This window comes from Oncorhynchus mykiss, chromosome 5 (genome assembly GCF_057628025.1).
Source record: "Oncorhynchus mykiss isolate SJ-2025 chromosome 5, ASM5762802v1, whole genome shotgun sequence".
Taxonomy (NCBI): domain Eukaryota; kingdom Metazoa; phylum Chordata; class Actinopteri; order Salmoniformes; family Salmonidae; genus Oncorhynchus; species Oncorhynchus mykiss.
Window position 1 is genome coordinate 94075016 of NC_143026.1, and position 20076 is coordinate 94095091.

General features: G+C 44.0%; 1 protein-coding gene and 2 non-coding genes across 3 annotated transcripts in view; 1 reads left to right on the forward strand and 2 right to left on the reverse strand.

The window, feature by feature from the left end:
- Positions 1–4387, forward strand: part of LOC118964702 (ras-related protein Rab-6B) — a 154521-nt gene extending 150134 nt beyond the window's left edge. The window contains exon 8 of the mRNA XM_036978938.2: positions 434–4387. Within this exon, the coding sequence (XP_036834833.1) occupies positions 434–498 (65 nt within the window). The 3' untranslated portion in view covers positions 499–4387. The remainder of the gene's footprint in view (positions 1–433) is intronic.
- Positions 4388–16757: 12370 nt separating this feature from the next.
- On the reverse strand, positions 16758–16829 carry trnap-ugg (transfer RNA proline (anticodon UGG)). The gene has a single exon. It is a non-coding gene; the product is annotated as a tRNA-Pro (tRNA).
- Positions 16830–17019: 190 nt separating this feature from the next.
- Positions 17020–17091, reverse strand: trnap-cgg (transfer RNA proline (anticodon CGG)). Its single transcript has one exon. It is a non-coding gene; the product is annotated as a tRNA-Pro (tRNA).
- Positions 17092–20076: the final 2985 nt, after the last annotated feature.

Consider the following 20076-nt stretch of genomic DNA (forward strand, 5'->3'; position numbering starts at 1 on the left):
GTTGTTTTTTATTGTTATTGTTTGTATATCATTGTACATTAAATTTGTGTGTTTTGTGTTTTTTTGTGGACCTCTGCCAAAGCTCATGGGGATTCAGATAACCTAACTTTATGGAATTAAATATTTGTTTAAGGTTAGGGTCAGTTTCCGATTTTGGCTAGTCGGTTTAAGGGTCAGCTGTGTCTCTAGTCTGTCCTATTGGTTAACTTGTTTACTAGTCGGTTTAAGGGTCAGCTGTGTCTCTATAGTCTGTCCTACTGGTTAACTTGTTTACTAGTCGGTTTAAGGGTCAGCTGTGTCTCTATAGTCTGTCCTATTGGTTAACTTGTTTACTAGTCGGTTTAAGGGTCAGCTGTGTCTCTATAGTCTGTCCTACTGGTTAACTTGTTTACAAATGTGTTTCCAGAGCTTCCTTAACCATCTTTTCCCCCAGTGATTGACATCAAGCTGGACAAACCACAGGAGCCTCCAACCACTGAAGGCGGGTGCTCCTGTTAATCCCAACGCCTGATTGGTGCATCTTCATCTCCACCACATGCTTGTTGTGTTGGTTCACCTCCAGTAGAGCTTTCAGATTGGAATTGATCTTAATACTGGTCATCAGTTGGAAACTAGCGTTACATACATTTCAGTTGTAAAATAGTGTACTTTATTAAAAGGAATTGCCAAAAAGTCTTAAAAATTTACAAAATGATCAACAACAAAAAAATGAAGCCCTCTCAAACATGTGAACTATAATTTTTTTTTTTTGAAAAAGTAGAATTGTAGGTAATTATTTTTTTTTCTTTTATATTTTTGTATATTAAAAGAAATGCTTTGAAAAGTTGCAGATGACCAAGTTCTCCCCTTGTATGTATCCCCAATGGCAACCTATTCCCTACATAGTGCACTACTTTAGATCAGGACCCTATGGCACCCTATTCCCTATGTAGTGCACTACTTTTAGACCATAGCCCTATGGCAACCTATTCCCTATTGTAGTGCACTACTTTTAGACCATAGCCCTATGGCACCCTATTCCCTATTGTAGTGCACTACTTTTAGACCATAGCCCTATGGCACCCTATTCCCTATGTAGTGCACTACTTTTAGACCATAGCCCTATGGCACCCTATTCCCTATGTAGTGGATTACTTTTAGACCATAGCCCTATGGCACTCTATTCCCTATGTAGTGCACTACTTTTAGACCATAGTCCTATGGCACCCTATTCCCTATGTAGTGCACTACTTTTAGACCATAGCCCTATGGCACCCTATTCCCTATGTAGTGCACTACTTTTAGACCATAGCCCTATGGCACCCTATTCCCTATGTAGTGCACTACTTTTAGACCATAGCCCTATGGCACCCTATTCCCTATGTAGTGCACTACTTTTAGACCATAGCCCTATGGCACCCTATTCCCTATGTAGTGCACTACTTTTAGACCATAGCCCTATGGCACCCTATTCCCTATGTAGTGCACTACTTTTAGACCATAGCCCTATGGCATAGGGTGTCATTGGGATGGAAGGAACGAGCAGCATGGAACAAGTAGTCCAATGGCTCGACAGAGGGCACCCTATTCCCTATGTAGTAACCCCTAGTGCTCTGGTCAAAAGTAGTGCACTGTATAGGGAATAGGGTGCCAATTTGGATGCTGTATATCTAACGCATGGTGTTCTTTTTGTTTTTTGTTTTTTTAGGGACTATTGTGCTCTCTACTGATGTACCCGAATTTGAATATGTAAATGATCTTTGATCATGTGACTTAATGCACTCTTTGGAAATGTCTTGTTATTTTATGTTTTTCACAAAATGCTGTGAGTGAAACTGCATTTGTATACTTGAGTTTAGACCATCCGTTCATTGTCAAAAGTGTGTTCGTTAGTGTGTGTAAATGTACGCTTTCTATATTAGGCAACTGTAGATCGCAACCATCCACAGAGGGCAGCTGCCAGGCGGTGTCCTCACTGAGGCCCATGTCCTAGCTGGTTATCACTACTGTAGAGGGCAGTTGCCAGGCGGTGTCCTCCCTGAGGCCCATGTTCTAGCTGGTTATCACTACTGTAGAGGGCAGCTGCCAGGCAGTGTCCTCACTGAGGCCCATGTTCTAGCTTGTTATCACTACTGTAGAGGGCAGCTGCCAGGCGGTGTCCTCACTGAGGCCCATGTCCTAGCTGGTTATCACTACTGTAGAGGGCAGCTGCCAGGCGGTGTCCTCACTGAGGCCCATGTCCTAGCTGGTTATCACTACGGTAGAGGGCAGTTGCCAGGCGGTGTCCTCACTGAGGCCCATGTCCTAGCTGGTTATCACTACTGTAGAGGGCAGCTGCCAGGCGGTGTCCTCACTGAGGCCCATGTTCTAGCTGGTTATCACTACTGTAGAGGGCAGCTGCCAGGCGGTGTCCTCACTGAGGCCCATGTCCTAGCTGGTTATCACTACGGTAGAGGGCAGTTGCCAGGCGGTGTCCTCACTGAGGCCCATGTCCTAGCTGGTTATCACTACTGTAGAGGGCAGCTGCCAGGCGGTGTCCTCACTGAGGCCCATGTTCTAGCTGGTTATCACTACTGTAGAGGGCAGCTGCCAAGCAGTGTCCTCACTGAGGCCCATGTCCTAGCTGGTTATCACTACGGTAGAGGGCAGCTGCCAGGCGGTGTCCTCACTGAGGCCCATGTCCTAGCTGGTTATCACTACTGTAGAGGGCAGCTGCCAGGCGGTGTCCTCACTGAGGCCCATGTCCTAGCTGGTTATCACTACTGTAGAGGGCAGCTGCCAGGCGGTGTCCTCACTGAGGCCCATGTCCTAGCTGGTTATCATTAATGTAGAGGGCAGTTGCCAGGCGGTGTCCTCACTGAGGCCCATGTCCTAGCTGGTTATCACTAATGTAGAGGGCAGTTGCCAGGCGATGTCCTCACTGAGGCCCATGTCCTAGCTGGTTATCACTACTGTAGAGGGCAGCTGCCAGGCGGTGTCCTCACTGAGGCCCATGTCCTAGCTGGTTATCATTAATGTAGAGGGCAGTTGCCAGGCGGTGTCCTCACTGAGGCCCATGTCCTAGCTGGTTATCACTACGGTAGAGGGCAGTTGCCAGGCGGTGTCCTCACTGAGGCCCATGTTCTAGCTGGTTATCACTACAGTAGAGGGCAGCTGCCAGGCGGTGTCCTCACTGAGGCCCATGTTCTAGCTGGTTATCACTACTGTAGAGGGCAGCTGCCAGGCGGTGTCCTCACTGAGGCCCATGTTCTAGCTGGTTATCACTACAGTAGAGGGCAGCTGCCAGGCGGTGTCCTCACTGAGGCCCATGTTCTTAGTGCCACATCACTAGCTGGTTTGTGTTTCTCTTTCGTGTGCAGTGTTTGTTTCACAGGTACTCACTGCCATGCCGCTCCTGTTGCTGCTGCACTGTATCATACTGTGTCATCGTGATTAGGGGTGTGTCCCGAATACCACCGTGCTCCCTATATAGTGCACTACTTTTTACGGTGAGGTAATTCTTCAATTTGGATAGTCCATCTACACTAACAATGAAACAATCTACTAACCCTAACCTTAACCCTTATTGTAAACCTAACCCCTACCCTAACCCTTATTGTAAACCTAACCCTTATTGTAAACCTAACCCCTACCCTGACCCTTATTCTAAACCTAACCCCTATCCTAGCCCTTATTCTAAACCTAACCACTACCCTAACCCTTATTGTAAACCTAACCCTTATTGTAAACCTAACCCCTACCCTAACCCTTATTGTAAACCTAACCCCTACCCTAACCCTTATTCTAAACCTAACCCTTATTATAAACCTAACCCCTACCCTAACCCTTATTGTAAACCTAACCCCTACCCTAACCCCTACCCTAACATCTATTGTAAACCTAACCCCTACCCTAACCGTAACCTTAGCAAGCAGTTGCTTATCAACAGTCTGTTGATTGTATGACCATCTGTAGAGCATCTAGACAATTTATTTCCATTCATTTGGATAGTCTATGACTATTGTTTCTGTTCTGTATTAAAGCATCATAAAATAGTTGAAAGACTACCCCTTGTCCTAGCCAGTCTGTTTGTGCTATCATGCCATCTCCCCGTCGCTCATAGTCATGCCAATTGACAGCAATGAAGTTGACAAGAGCACAGAGGCCTGTCTGGGACCAGGATACCCTCGTATCTGGTAATGGGCGGGAACAGTTACACATCTCTGTCAAATTTTTAAAAAAACAAAGAAGATAAATAGGAATTTGCACATGTTAGACCTTGCAGGTTCATGATGATGGTCAAACACTTCATTGTAAACATTACGTTCCTCCAAATGATTCACCAACTGCTCCGTTGTCATTCAAATCATATGATGTGTGATGTGTCCACTCCCAACGATGATTAAAAATAAAAAAAAATGGACTTCTATGCCGCCTGTGTTTAAAAGGTTACTACTACCGAAACAATCTGGTCTTGTTTTCAGAACCAGGACGACGTGGTGTACTGGGATTGTGGTTAACCAGGGATCAGAACACTACTTTTATTTTGAAATGTATTTTTCGTGTGAGACAATGCACTTCTTAAAATAACATGTATGTGTTTGGCAGTTAGTGGAAAATCTAGTCTTGTAGTCTTACAAAAACACTGTAAACATGAGTACAAATGACCATAATCTTCATAACGTTTGGAGTGTACTGTGTCTTGACGGTTAGTGTAGAGTTAAACATTTGTGAATATGTTCCTCACCCGTCTCCCAAAAAAAAAGAGAAGCACTACCCTTGTGAATACTGGTGAAACATTCAATCCTGACCCACCTAAATGAGCCAAACGCCAGTCCAAGTTGGAGCCAAGTGAGCTAGCATCAGAACATGCCTTCAATTAGCTGGAGCAACCGCTCTCCATAGTGGGCTTACAAATGTACAGTAAAACGCCGTTGAATCCCTGATGTCAGAAGAGAGTCCCAGGGAGAAAAGTGAGAACTTCAAGGAAGTTATTGATTTTTCCACAACCCTTTGTAATGTCACCCGAGTAGGGATGAAATAGGTGTCAAGACTATTCTAGAATCATTTAAAATAAATAACTAATCTTCAGGCCTGGGGAGTCACAGAACTTAACGTTTACAATGGTGATACCGTGAAGAGAACAAGAGAACTCAGACATATATTAGGATACCTAATAAAGAAAGCGCCCCCCCCCCCGATAGAAGAATGTGAACCGTCACCTCCTTATTCATGCCCACTGCAGAAACATAACCCCTGCACCAAAACAAACACAGTGAGGGGATTTAGACACCGTAGTCCAACCTTTACTTATCCTACTGTTTCACTCAATGTATTATTGCCCTGGTGCCTAGGAATGTATTGCTCTCAATGTACTGCCTCACTGGAGACCGTGCTGATATGTGATGGGAGCATTTCGGGGGGGGGGGGGGGGGGGGGGGGGGGGGGGGGTGTATTTATTCATTCATTGATTGACCGATTCATTAATTGATTAATTACAATGTACACTTGTTCGTATTTATTTTCTTCTCCTCTGACCTGGGTACAGCACCCTCCTATCCACTATGTTAGGACTAGACAGTGTGTTTGCCCCTTCCCTGACCTGGGTACAGCACCCTCCTATCCACTATGTTAGGACTAGACAGTGTGTTTGCCCCTTCCCTGACCTGGGTACACCACCCTCCTATCCACTATATTAGGACTAGACAGTGTGTTTGCCCCCTCCCTGACCTGGGTACAGCACCCTCCTATCCATTATATTAGGACTAGACAGTGTGTTTGCCCCCTCCCTGACCTGGGTACAGCACCCTCCTATCCATTATATTAGGACTAGACAGTGTCAAGATCCTGAGATGGTACACTGGTTTACTGTTGATTGATTGAACACTGGTTTACTGTTGATTGATTGAACACTGGTTTACTGTTGATTGATTGAACACTGGTTTACTGTTGATTGATTGAACACTGGTTTACTGTTGATTGAACACTGGTTTACTGTTGATTGATTGAACACTGGTTTACTGTTGATTGATTGAACACTGGTTTACTGTTGATTGATTGAACACTGGTTTACTGTTGATTGATTGAACACTGGTTTACTGTTGATTGATTGAACAATGGTTTACTGTTGATTGAACAATGGTTTACTGTTGATTGAACAATGGTTTACTGTTGATTGAACAATGGTTTACTGTTGATTGAACAATGGTTTACTGTTGATTGAACAATGGTTTACTGTTGATTGAACACTGGTTTACTGTTGATTGATTGAACACTGGTTTACTGTTGATTGATTGAACACTGGTTTACTGTTGATTGAACAATGGTTTACTGTTGATTGAACAATGGTTTACTGTTGATTGAACAATGGTTTACTGTTGATTGAACAATTGTTTACTGTTGATTGAACAATGGTTTACTGTTGATTGAACAATGGTTTACTGTTGATTGAACAATGGTTTACTGTTGCAGACCATAGGTCAGGACCCAGTTAGTTACGGTAACTCAGAGCAGACCATAGGTCAGGACCCGGTTAGTTACGGTAACTCAGAGCAGACCATAGGTCAGGACCCGGTTAGTTACGGTAAGGCAGAGCAGACCATAGGTCAGGACCCGGTTAGTTACGGTAAGGCAGAGCAGACCATAGGTCAGGACCCGGTTAGTTACGGTAACTCAGAGCAGACCATAGGTCAGGACCCAGTTAGTTATGGTAACTCAGAGCAGACCATAGGTCAGGACCCGGTTAGTTACGGTAACTCAGAGCAGACCATAGGTCAGGACCCAGTTAGTTACGGTAACTCAGAGCAGACCATAGGTCAAGACCCGGTTAGTTACGGTAAGGCAGAGCAGACCATAGGTCAGGACCCGGTTAGTTACGGTAAGGCAGAGCAGACCATAGGTCAGGACCCGGTTAGTTACGGTAACTCAGAGCAGACCATAGGTCAGGACCCGGGTAAGGCAGAGCAGACCATAGGTCAGGACCCGGTTAGTTACGGTAAGGCAGAGCAGACCATAGGTCAGGACCCGGTTACTTACGGTAACTCAGAGCAGACCATAGGTCAGGACCCGGTTACTTACGGTAGCTCAGAGCAGACCATAGGTCAGGATCCGGTTAGTTACGGTAAGGCAGAGCAGACCATAGGTCAGGACCCGGTTAGTTACGGTAAGGCAGAGCAGACCATAGGTCAGGACCCGGTTACTTACGGTAACTCAGAGCAGACCATAGGTCAGGACCCGGTTACTTACGGTAGCTCAGAGCAGACCATAGGTCAGGATCCGGTTAGTTACGGTAACTCAGAGCAGACCATAGGTCAGGACCCGGTTAGTTACGGTAACTCAGAGCAGACCATAGGTCAGGACCCGGTTACTTACGGTAACTCAGAGATGGCTCTCCATTCACACTGTATAGAGATCTAGCATGTCTGTCCGAAACGATAAATAAAGATGTCTTACTATCAAAACCACCTCCTGTTGTTCTTGCTTTGATTCACCAAAACACAGGTGATATTTCCTGGTTTGTGTAGGTAAACTGGCCTGGTACACTGCTACCATTGTTTCTCTTCTGAGTCAGATAAGTGGATTATACAGGAGGATTCATCACACAATCTGTTTATATAAGGTGGAGTCGAGACAATCTGTTTATATAAGGTGGAGTCGAGACAATCTGTTTGTATAAGGTGGAGTCGAGCGAGTTGTTTATCGTTCCATGGATTTAAGTTAAAGGTGTCGCTGTCTGAGTTTAAAGCTCTGATAAAAGAAAATATTGTTAACTATTGTTATTGTTTTCAATGTATTGTGTTATGTGTACACACTGACGACTTCCTGCTTACCTGTTTGCAAAACTAGGTTTCTAGCCTGAAAGGGGTATTTTCCTGATTAAACAAAAGGTCAAAACAGTATATAAAACCTAGCATCTTCATGTCATCAAAGAAATTAACGAAAACACCTTGAAGGTAGAAACGAAGCCTCCCCACCCTCACACCCTCATCAGACTAGATGTACACACCCTCACACCCTCATCAGACTAGATGTACACACCCTCACACCCTCATCAGACTAGATGTACACACCCTCACACCCACGTCAGGCTGGATGTACACACCCACATCAGGCTGGATGTACACACCCACATCAGGCCACGCCTACACACCCTCATCAGGCCACGCGTACACACTCTCATCAGGCCACGCGTACACACCCTCATCAGGCCACGCCTACACACCCTCATCAGGCCACGCGTACACACCCTCATCGGGCCACGCGTACACACCCTCATCGGGCCACGCGTACACACCCACATCAGGCTGGATGTACACACCCACATCAGGCCACGCCTACACACCCTCATCAGGCCACGCGTACACACCCTCATCGGGCCACGCGTACACACCCTCATCGGTCCACGCGTACACACCCTCATCAGGATACACGTATAAAACCCCATCAGGCTACATGTATAAAACCCCATCAGGCTACATGTATAAAACCCCATCAGGCTACATGTATAAAACCCCATCAGGCTACATGTATAAAACCCCATCAGGCTACATGTATAAAACCCCATCAGGCTACACGTATAAAACCCCATCAGGCTACATGTATAAAACCCCATCAGGCTACATGTATAAAACCCCATCAGGCTACACGTATAAAACCCCATCAGGCTAGACGTACACACCCCCATCCGGCTACATGTATAAAACCCCATCAGGCTACATATATAAAACCCCATCAGGCTACATGTATAAAACCCCATCAGGCTACATGTATAAAACCCCATCAGGCTACATGTATAAAACCCCATCAGGCTACATGTATAAAACCCCATCAGGCTACATGTATAAAATCTCATCAGGCTACATGTATAAAACCCCATCAGGCTACATGTATAAAACCCCATCAGGCTACATGTATAAAACCCCATCAGGCTACATGTATAAAATCTCATCAGGCTACACGTATAAAACCCCATCAGGCTACATGTATAAAACCCCATCAGGCTACACGTACACACCCCCATCAGGCTACACGTACACACCCCCATCAGGCTACATGTATAAAACCCCATCAGGCTACATGTATAAAACCCCATCAGGCTACACGTACACACCCCCATCAGGCTACATGTATAAAACCCCATCAGGCTACATGTATAAAACCCCATCAGGCTACATGTATAAAACCCCATCAGGCTACATGTATAAAACCCCATCAGGCTACATGTATAAAACCCCATCAGGCTACATGTATAAAACCCCATCAGGCTACATGTATATAACCCCATCAGGCTAAATGTATAAAACCCCATCAGGCTACATGTATAAAACCCCATCAGGCTATATGTATAAAACCCCATCAGACTACACGTATAAAACCCCATCAGGCTACATGTATAAAACCCCATCAGGCTACATGTATAAAACCCCATCAGGCTACATGTATAAAACCCCATCAGGCTACACGTATAAAACCCCATCAGGCTACACGTATAAAACCCCATCAGGCTACACGTACACACCCCCATCAGGCTACATGTATAAAACCCCATCAGGCTACATGTATAAAACCCCATCAGGCTACACGTACACACCCCCATCAGGCTACATGTATAAAACCCCATCAGGCTATATGTATAAAACCCCATCAGGCTACATGTATAAAACCCCATCAGGCTACATGTATAAAACCCCATCAGGCTACATGTATAAAACCCCATCAGGCTACATGTATAAAACCCCATCAGGCTACATGTATAAAACCCCATCAGGCTACATGTATAAAACCCCATCAGGCTACATGTATAAAACCCCATCAGGCTACACGTATAAAACCCCATCAGGCTACATGTATAAAACCCCATCAGGCTACATGTATAAAACCCCATCAGGCTACATGTATAAAACCCCATCAGGCTACACGTATAAAACCCCATCAGGCTACACGTACACACCCCCATCAGGCTACATGTATAAGACCCCATCAGGCTACATGTATAAAACCCCATCAGGCTACACGTACACACCCCCATCAGGCTACATGTATAAAACCCCATCAGGCTACATGTATAAAACCCCATCAGGCTACATGTATAAAACCCCATCAGGCTACATGTATAAAACCCCATCAGGCTACACGTATAAAACCCCATCAGGCTACATGTATAAAACCCCATCAGGCTACATGTATAAAACCCCATCAGGCTACACGTATAAAACCCCATCAGGCTACACGTACACACCCCCATCAGGCTACATGTATAAAACCCCATCAGGCTACACGTACACACCCCCATCAGGCTACATGTATAAAACCCCATCAGGCTACACGTACACACCCCCATCAGACTACATGTATAAAACCCCATCAGGCTACATGTATAAAACCCCATCAGGCTACATGTATAAAACCCCATCAGGCTACATGTATAAAACCCCATCAGGCTACATGTATATAACCCCATCAGGCTACATGTATAAAACCCCATCAGGCTACATGTATAAAGCCCCATCAGGCTACATGTATAAAACCTCATCAGGCTACATGTATAAAACCCCATCGGGCTACATGTATAAAACCCCATCAGGCTACATGTATAAAACCCCATCAGGCTACATGTATAAAACCCCATCAGGCTACATGTATAAAACCCCATCAGGCTACGTGTATAAAACCCCATCAGGCTACGTGTATAAAACCCCATCAGGCTACACGTACACACCCCCATCAGGCTACATGTATAAAACCCCATCAGGCTACATGTATAAAACCCCATCAGGCTACACGTATAAAACTCCATCAGGCTACACGTATAAAACCCCATCAGGCTACACGTATAAAACCCCATCAGGCTACATGTATAAAACCCCATCAGGCTACATGTATAAAACCCCATCAGGCTACACGTATAAAACCCCATCAGGCTACACGTACACACCCCCATCAGGCTACATGTATAAAACCCCATCAGGCTACACGTACACACCCCCATCAGGCTAAATGTATAAAACCCCATCAGGCTACGTGTATAATACCCCATCAGGCTACATGTATAAAACCCCATCAGGCTACATGTATAAAACCCCATCAGGCTACATGTATAAAACCCCATCAGGCTACATGTATAAAACCCCATCAGGCTACACGTACACACCCCCATCAGGCTACATGTATAAAACCCCATCAGGCTACGTGTATAAAACCCCATCAGGCTACATGTATAAAACCCCATCAGGCTACATGTATAAAACCCGATCAGGCTACATGTATAAAACCCCATCAGGCTACATGTATAAAACCCCATCAGGCTACATGTATAAAATCCCATCAGGCTACATGTATAAAACCCCATCAGGCTACATGTATAAAACCCCATCAGGCTACACGTATAAAACCCCATCAGGCTACATGTATAAAACCCCATCAGGCTACATGTATAAAACCCCATCAGGCTACATGTATAAAACCCCATCAGGCTACATGTATAAAACCCCATCAGGCTACATGTATAAAACCCCATCAGGCTACACGTATAAAACCCCATCAGGCTACGTGTATAAAACCCCATCAGGCTACGCGTACACACCCCCATCACGCTATGCGTCTCTGACTGTATGACCTGACAGTACTACTGCTGCTTGTCGTTATTTACCTCTGTGTCCCTCTGATCTATCCCCACAGTTGATTAGGAGTTCATTAGGAGTACACACCCTCACACCCTTGATTAGGAGTTCATTAGGAAGTAGCAGAATGTAAAACAAGACATCCCACATGAAAACAATACTACAGTATACGAGAGACTACTACAGTATGTACTATACAATTCTGTAGTAAGCTGTACAATACTATATTTCACACCTCCCTCGATCATGTGTAGTACCTAATATACTGTAGAATACTATAGTAAATACTACAGTATACTTAAGACCGCAAAAACACTACAGTAAATACTACTGTAATGTCCGCACAAACACGACAGTTGCAAAAACACGACAGTTGCAAAAACACAACCTACTTTCTGAGAGAAGTCCTTGTACACGGTCCAGTGCATCGCGTTGGGCCTTTCGCGGCCAAATAATGTCCCCCAGCCAAAATGTGTCTACCCCCCCGCCCCCCCCCCCCGCGTCAAATTGGGATTCGATAAACTATTAGCTTCCGTTGCTATATCAACACTAATGTGTCAAATTTTGAAGCTCATTACCGCCTAAATAATGTCCTCGTCATCCCCGTAATAAAATACCGATTCCTGTGACAATTTTTTCTGTTTTAAACACGTTTTGTTTCGCTCACTTATTTAACTAGCAAAAAATGCAGTTAAGAACACATTCTATCAATCACAGCCAGTTGTGATACAGCCTGGAATTGAACCAGGGTCTGTAGTGACACCTCTATCACTGAGATGTTGTGCCTTAGACCACTGTGCCACTCGGGAGCCTAATAAGATGGAAACATTACTTCAAAACTACTTTTGGGTTCCTTGTTTAACGTTTCGACATAAAATGATTGTCTTAAAAACGTCACTACGTTTTGGGAAATAGCAAAGAAAAATGTGTAATGTGCTTGACACATTAATGTTTCTTAACTTACAGATCACAACGTCAGCTAATTTCCACTCCATTCATATGCAAATCCGTTTGATTCATACACTGGCTTGTATGAAAATAAATAAACAGCGAACAATCATTTTTACCTCGTCTGTTTCGACAACCAATCAGGTGGAGTTTCAGTGATCTGAAAGTTGCGTTAAATCAAACATAGCAATAGACAAACAACAACGCTAAGTAAATCACACATCTTAAAAATGAAAGTATATGCAATAATTGTATATACAGTTGCATTGTTTACCTCAGTAAACAGCTGTGGCTCCCGTCCGCACGGCAGGCAATAGGGCGAGTACTCGGTGGAGGCCTGGATGCTGCCGTTGTGTTCAAAGAGAATTACCTTCAGGTTGTCCTCCCACCGTTCCTGGTACCCGTCAAGGGACTTGTCCATGGCAGTCTTGAGGGTCTTGAGAGTCTAGTTGGTCCGTTCATCCAAACCTGGAGGAGGGGGGTAGGAAAGCGATATCGGTTGACAGTGGAAGATTTTGAAATGTGTCTGATTATGTACCATGGAAAACCAAAAACGAATTGTAAAAAAAAAATGTTTACAAAAAAAACTATAACATTCATACCTTGTTCCAGAGTTCACGACTTCGGTGAATCGAGATGACCTCGGGAGAACCGTGGGTTTTGAAGATGGCCACCTCCAAGGCGATGATGGACTCGCCAGTTTCATCCTTGATGGATATCATACAAAACAAAAATCTGGGTTACAGAAGGGAATTGAGAGTAAAGCATGTTGTCTTCCTTTTACTGACCTTAATGGGTATTGCCTCAACCCACTTGGTAAAGTGATCGGTCACCGTCAGACACCAGCTGTTGCCAATCCTGGATTTAGTGAAGAGTACGATGAGTTCCACCCCAAAACATTTAAAGTGTTACAGAGAAGTTGACTTTATTCTCACCCGTATCTGTGTCCTATTGTCACACCTTGATCTGTTTCACCTGTCTTCGTGCTTGTCTCCACCCCCCCCTCCAGGTGTCGCCCATCTTCTCCATTATCCCCTGTGTATTTATACCTGTGTTCTCTGTTTGTCTGTTGCCAGTTTTGTTTTGTCAAGCCTACCAGCGGTTTTCCCTCTGCTCCTGTCTCTCGATTGTTCCTGTTTGATAGTTTTCCCGGTGTTGACCACTCTGCCTGCCGTCCTGTACCTTTTCCCCACCTTTCTGGATTACTGCCCCTTGACCTGCCTTTTGCCTGCCCCTGTTCGATTTAATAAACTGTTTTTACTTCAAAGTTGTCTGCATCTGGGTCTTACCTGAAATGTCCTTCATACAGTATGCAGATTTTCATATGTGTAAGGATACTGACACACAAACACATTTTCTATAATATTGAACTCTGTTGTGGTCAAATAAAAGCAGCCATTACAAAACAACTTAATAAAATGTGACTCGTGCCACTTACCGATCACGTGCCACGGTGAAACAACTGATGGGTTGACCAATCATATGCCACGGTGAAACAACTGATGGGTTGACCAATCATATGCCACAGAGAAACAACTGATGGGTTGACCAATAATGTGCCAAGGTGAAAAAACTGATGGGTTGACCAATCATATGCCACGGTGAAACAACTGATGGGTTGACCAATCATGTGCCACAGTGAAACAACTAATGGGTTGACCAATCATGTGCCACAGTGAAACAACTAATGGGTTGACCAATCATGTGCCACGGTGAAACAACTGATGGGTTGACCAATCATGTGCCACGGTGAAACAACTGATGGGTTGACCAATCACGTGCCTCGGTGAAACAACTGATGGGTTGACCAATCACGTGCCACGGTGAAACAACTGATGGGTTGGCCAATCATGTGCCATGGTGAAACAACTGATGGGTTGAACAATCATGTGCCACGGTGAAACAACTAATGGGTTGACCAATCATGTGCCACGGTGAAACAACTGATGGGTTGACCAATCATGTGCCATGGTGAAACAACTAATGGGTTGACCAATCATGTGCCACGGTGAAACAACTGATGGGTTGACCAATCATGTGCCACGGTGAAACAACTGATGGGCATCAACTCCGGCGCCACAGTCTTCACCCTCTCAAACTTCTGGCAGACTAGACAGGTACTGACCTTTAGGCACAACGTGGCACATTGAAACATTGTGTGCTCTCTGATATGACAGTCAATGTCAGATATAATAGAATGTGATTGATAAACAAAAGGTTATTTCACTTTCCCAGCTGTCCACATCCTTGACGCCAGGGGATGTAGGTTAATTTTGGCAATCATCCCCTTTACTCCAAAATGGCCAGCAAGCATTTCATTCAGTATTGGCGTCCTTCTCCTCCTTAGTGAAAATCACCCTCCTGTGTGTCTGGCCATCCTTTCCCCGTAGGTACATGTGATTGCCTAACAAATTGAACGAGAAGAGTTGTCATGCCATTGAAGTGCAAGCTACATACAAACAGAAAGCTAAAATAACAGTTCAAATGTAATTTAATTTGTCACATGCACCGAATACAACAGGTGTAGGTAGACCTTACCGTGAAATACTTACTTACAAACCTTTACACCAACAATGCCGTTCAAGAAAGAGTTACAAAAGTATTTACTAAATAAAATAAAACATTTAAATAAAATGCCATCCCAGAGCTACAACCTTCATTGTTTTAAATCACAATTAGAGACACTTTTTTTGTCCAACAGTATTTGCACACGTTGTGTTTTGATTTTAATATGTTAGTCACTCAGTAAAGGAAATGTAACCTTCACCCACTGAACTCCCCCATCTTGGTTTCGGGTTTATCAAGGCCGCAGTTGTAAATGAGAACTTGTTCTCAACTGGGCTACCTGGTAAAATAAATAAATAAATCCGAAACTAGCTGGTACAGCTGGGCAGTGTCAACTCGGCTGTGAGTAAGATGACGGAGAGAGGATGTCACGCACTGATCTGTTTCACCTGTTCCTGTGATTGTCCTCACCCCCTCCAGGTGTCGCTTATTTTCCCTGGTGTATTTATCCCTGTGTTTCCTGTCTCTCTGTATGAGTGTATTTATCCCTGTGTTTCCTGTCTCTCTGTGCCAGTGTATTTATCCCTGTGTTTCCTGTCTCTCTGTACCAGTGTATTTATCCCTGTGTTTCCTGTCTCTCTGTACCAGTGTATTTAACCCTGTGTTTCCTGTCTCTCTGTGCCAGTGTATTTATCCCTGTGTTTCCTGTCTCTCCGTGCCAGTGTATTTATCCCTGTGTTTCCTGTCTCTCTGTGCCAGTGTATTTATCCATGTGTTTCCTGTCTCTCTGTGCCAGTGTATTTATCGCTGTGTTTCCTGTCTCTCTGTGCCAGTGTATTTATCCCTGTGTTTCCTGTCTCTCTGTACCAGTGTATTTGTCTCTGTGTTTCCTGTCTCTCTGTGCCAGTGTATTTATCCCTGTGTTTCCTGTCTCTCTGTACCAGGTTGTCTTGTATGTTTAGTTGAGTCAACCAGCGTGTTTTTACCGTACTGCTTTTTCTAGTCCTCCCGGTTTCGACCCTTTCCTGTATCTGGACTCTGTACCCACCTGCCTTGACCACGAGCCTGTCTGTCACTATGTACCTCCCGGACTCTGTACCTGCCTGCCTGACCATTCTGCCTGCCTTGACCACGAGCCTGTCTGTCACTATGTACCCGCCTGCCTGACCATTCTGCCTGCCTTGAGCACGAGCCTGTCTGTCACTATGTACCCACCTGCCTGACCATTCTGCCTGCCTTGAGCACGAGCCTGTCTGTCACTATGTACCCGCCTGCCTGACCATTCTGCCTGCCTTGAGCACGACAGAAAGACATGTGGACAGAAAGACATGTGGACAGAAAGGTATTTTGCAAGCACTATTATTATGTGTGGGGCTCTACAATATATCTAAAGTCAACAACAGGACCCCGAAAGATAACCGGCATAGACACAGCACGGTATGGCACGCATTTAATAAAGTGATTCTATGGAGTCTACTGTGTTGCACAGCCTGATGGAATAAACTACCTTCCGAAATTCGACTGGATGACATGAGACAAAAAAAACAGGTTGATGGTGACTTGCAATAACTGGGACATACTGCCCCCTACAAACAGTAACAGATATGACAGTCAAACATAAAAACGAAAGAAAAATCTACTTTATCCAAAGACGTCTTAATATCTCCATCTATGTTAATGATCTGCATAGTTTTAGGAGTAAGTATGAGTCCGGGACTGAAAAAAAGTGGGCTCGTCCGGGATTTGAACCCGGGACCTCTCGCACCCAAAGCGAGAATCATACCCCTAGACCAACGAGCCACGTTATAGTTTCACAAAAAGACAGCATATATAGCATAGCATTCATTCTACATCAAGCTGGATTACGCGTCTAACCAGAACGACATACTATCATAACAAATCGTATTTTAAATACCGTTTATCTTATGTTACTGCTTGCTTACATGGTTTGCTTCCATTTAATTTAGCCAACGTCGAGATATAAAAATAAGGGCTCGTCCGGGATTTGAACCCGGGACCTCTCGCACCCGAAGCGAGAATCATACCCCTAGACCAACGAGCCACGTGCAGTTGCATGTAACGTTTTGCCTTATAAAATAGTAACACAGACAAATCATTCTGCAACTAACATTGCCGTTCTGTAATACTCTTGACAGCTACCTATCGAATATTGCAACAAATAGCGACTATTGATAGGTATAGTTATCGTCACACCATTCTTTTATTTTAAGGTGCTGTCTTTTATTTCGCTAAGGCCATTTACTTTAAATGCTGTTCGTCTTCCCAGTAGCCTACTTGGTGTGAACTGCTGAATGTTCATTTAAAAAAAAAATATTTAACCTTTTATTTAACTAGGCAAGTCAGTTAAGAACAATTTCGTATTTACAAAGACAGACTACCGAAATGCAAAATACCTCCTGCGGGTACGGGGGCCGGGATGAAAAATAAATAAATAACATATACATATAGGACAAAACACACATATCGACAAGAGAGGCAACACAACATAGCAAGGCAGCAACACATGACAAATCAGCATGGTAGCAACACAACATAGCAAGGCAGCAACATATGACAACACAGCATGGTAGCAACACAACATGATATTCGATTGTTTATATTGTGTTAATGTTTTTGTCGCACTGCTTTGCTTTATCTTGACCAGGTCACAGTTGTAAATGAGAACTTGTTCTCAACTGGCCACCTGGTTAAATAAAGGTGTTCTCAACTGGCCTACCTGGTTAAATAAAGGTGTTCTCAACTGGCCTACCTGGTTAAATAAAGGTGTTCTCAACTAGCCTACCTGGTTAAATAAAGGTGTTCAACTGGCCTACCTGGTTAAATAAAGGTGTTCTCAACTGGCCTACCTGGTTAAATAAAGGTGTTCTCAACTAGCCTACCTGGTTAAATAAAGGTGTTCTCAACTGGCCTACCTGGTTAAATAAAGGTGTTCTCAACTGGCCTACCTGGTTAAATAAAGGGGAAATAAACTAAATAAAAAACAACAACATGGTAGCATCACAACATGACAACAACATGGTAGCAACACAAAACATGGTACAAACATTGTAGGGCCCAGACAACAGCACAAAGGGCAAGAAGGTAGATACAACAAGTGTCCATGATTGAGTCTTTGAATGAAGAAATTGAGATAAAACTGTCCAGTTTGAGTGTTTGTTGCAGCTCGTTCATAATTTGCAGCTAGTTGATTGTTGACACTTCAACCAGGACTAAATGAAAGGTTCACCCATTTTTGAAGGTTATATTGTTTTTGTGCATCTCTGAGTGATGTTTTATCGAGTCCCTGGGTCATTTGATGTTTTCACGTGAATTTAAAATAGTGGCGTTCAAAGCAGGCAGAAATCCGGTCGGTATTACGTAGCACTGTGATAAAGTCGCTCTCATAGGAATACGACTTTTAGATCGTGAAAACATTTGTCATCTCATACACCTCCGACTTCAGCACTGGCCAGTGTCATAACTCGGCAGGAGGGTCTTCTCCCATTGATCACATTTTTTTTGCGATATTCCTACTTCGAGAAATGTGTAATTTAACAGAGGGTTAAAGCACATGTTTTCGTATTTGTCTGCCTCTTTAGTCCAGGGTGCGTTGCATGGTGCCATTGTCAGAGATATTATAAACAGGAGAGAGGAATTCAATGAATAACGAACGTTAAAACATCTCACCCAGCAGGCTGTTGACCAATCGCGTTCACGTTGTCATGCTGCGTCATGCGGTCGCTAAGCTAATCATCACGCAATCCCTTCTCAAAGTCGGTGTATATGTCGAGAAACCTGCCTATTTTCCTCTGGAAAAGATGTGTAATGTTGTAGTTATTGTTAACGAAATTTGTGTAAATGTTGGGTTTTTGAGCTAGTGCCCAATAGACTCTCATTCACTGACTTGAAGGAGAGTGCCCCTTGTCCCGAATCGCCCAGAATGCACCGCTCGGCCCATTGACATAACATGGGCAGTGGATTTTTCCTTTAAGGTGCATGGCAATTTGTGATTGTTGTTGTTTTGGTAATCAGTGGCTGTATGGGACGGGGAGTGGTTTCCCTCTCCTAGGCAATCGGGAATTTGTACAGGGAGATGTGCTCTTCTCCTCTGCTAGGCAATTAGTGTTAGTACTTCAGCAGTCTTACTTTAGTGCATTTTATTGCAAACAGGATGCATGTTTTGGAATATTTGTTTTTTCTTACAGGCTTCCTTTTCACTTTGTCATTTAGGTTAGTATTGTGGAGTAACTACAGTGTTGTTGATCCATCTTAAGTTGTCTCTTATCATAGCCATTAAACTCTAGCTTTGTTTAAGTCACAATCGGCCTCATGGTGAAATCCACGAGCGGTTTCTTTCCTCTCCGGCAACTGAGTTAGGAAGGTCGACTTCTGCCAAAGTCGGGGATTTTAAAAAAAATATGTAAATAATAAAAAGCTGATCCTAACTGTTATAGGCCCATTTCTATTTTGTCCCATTTATCAAAAGTGTTGGAAAAACTTGTCAATAATCAACGGACTGGCTTTCTTGATGTCTATGGTATTCTCTCTGATATGCAATCTGGTTTCCATGCAGGTTATGGATGTGTCACTGCAACCTTAAAGGTCCTCAGTGACGTCACCATTGCCCTTTATTCTAAGCAATGCTATGCTGCTATTTTTATTGACTAGGCCAAAGCTTTTGATACGGTAGACCATTCCATTCTTTTGGGCTGGCTAAGGTGTATTGGTGTCTCCGAGGGGTCTTTGGCCTGGTTTGCTAACTACCTCTCTCTTAGAGTGCGGTGTATAATGTCAGAAAATATGCTGTCGCAGCCACTGCCTTTCACCAAGGGAGTACCCCAAGGCTCGATCCTTGGCCCCACGCTCTTCTCAATTTATATCAACAACATAGCTCAGGCAGTAGGAAGCTCTCTCATCCATTTATATGCATACAGATGTCTTATACCCGGCTGGCCCCTCACAGGATTTTGTGTTAAATGCTCTGCAAAAAAAAAGCTTTCTTAGTGTCCAACAACCTTTCTCTGCCCTTAACCTTGTTCTGAACACC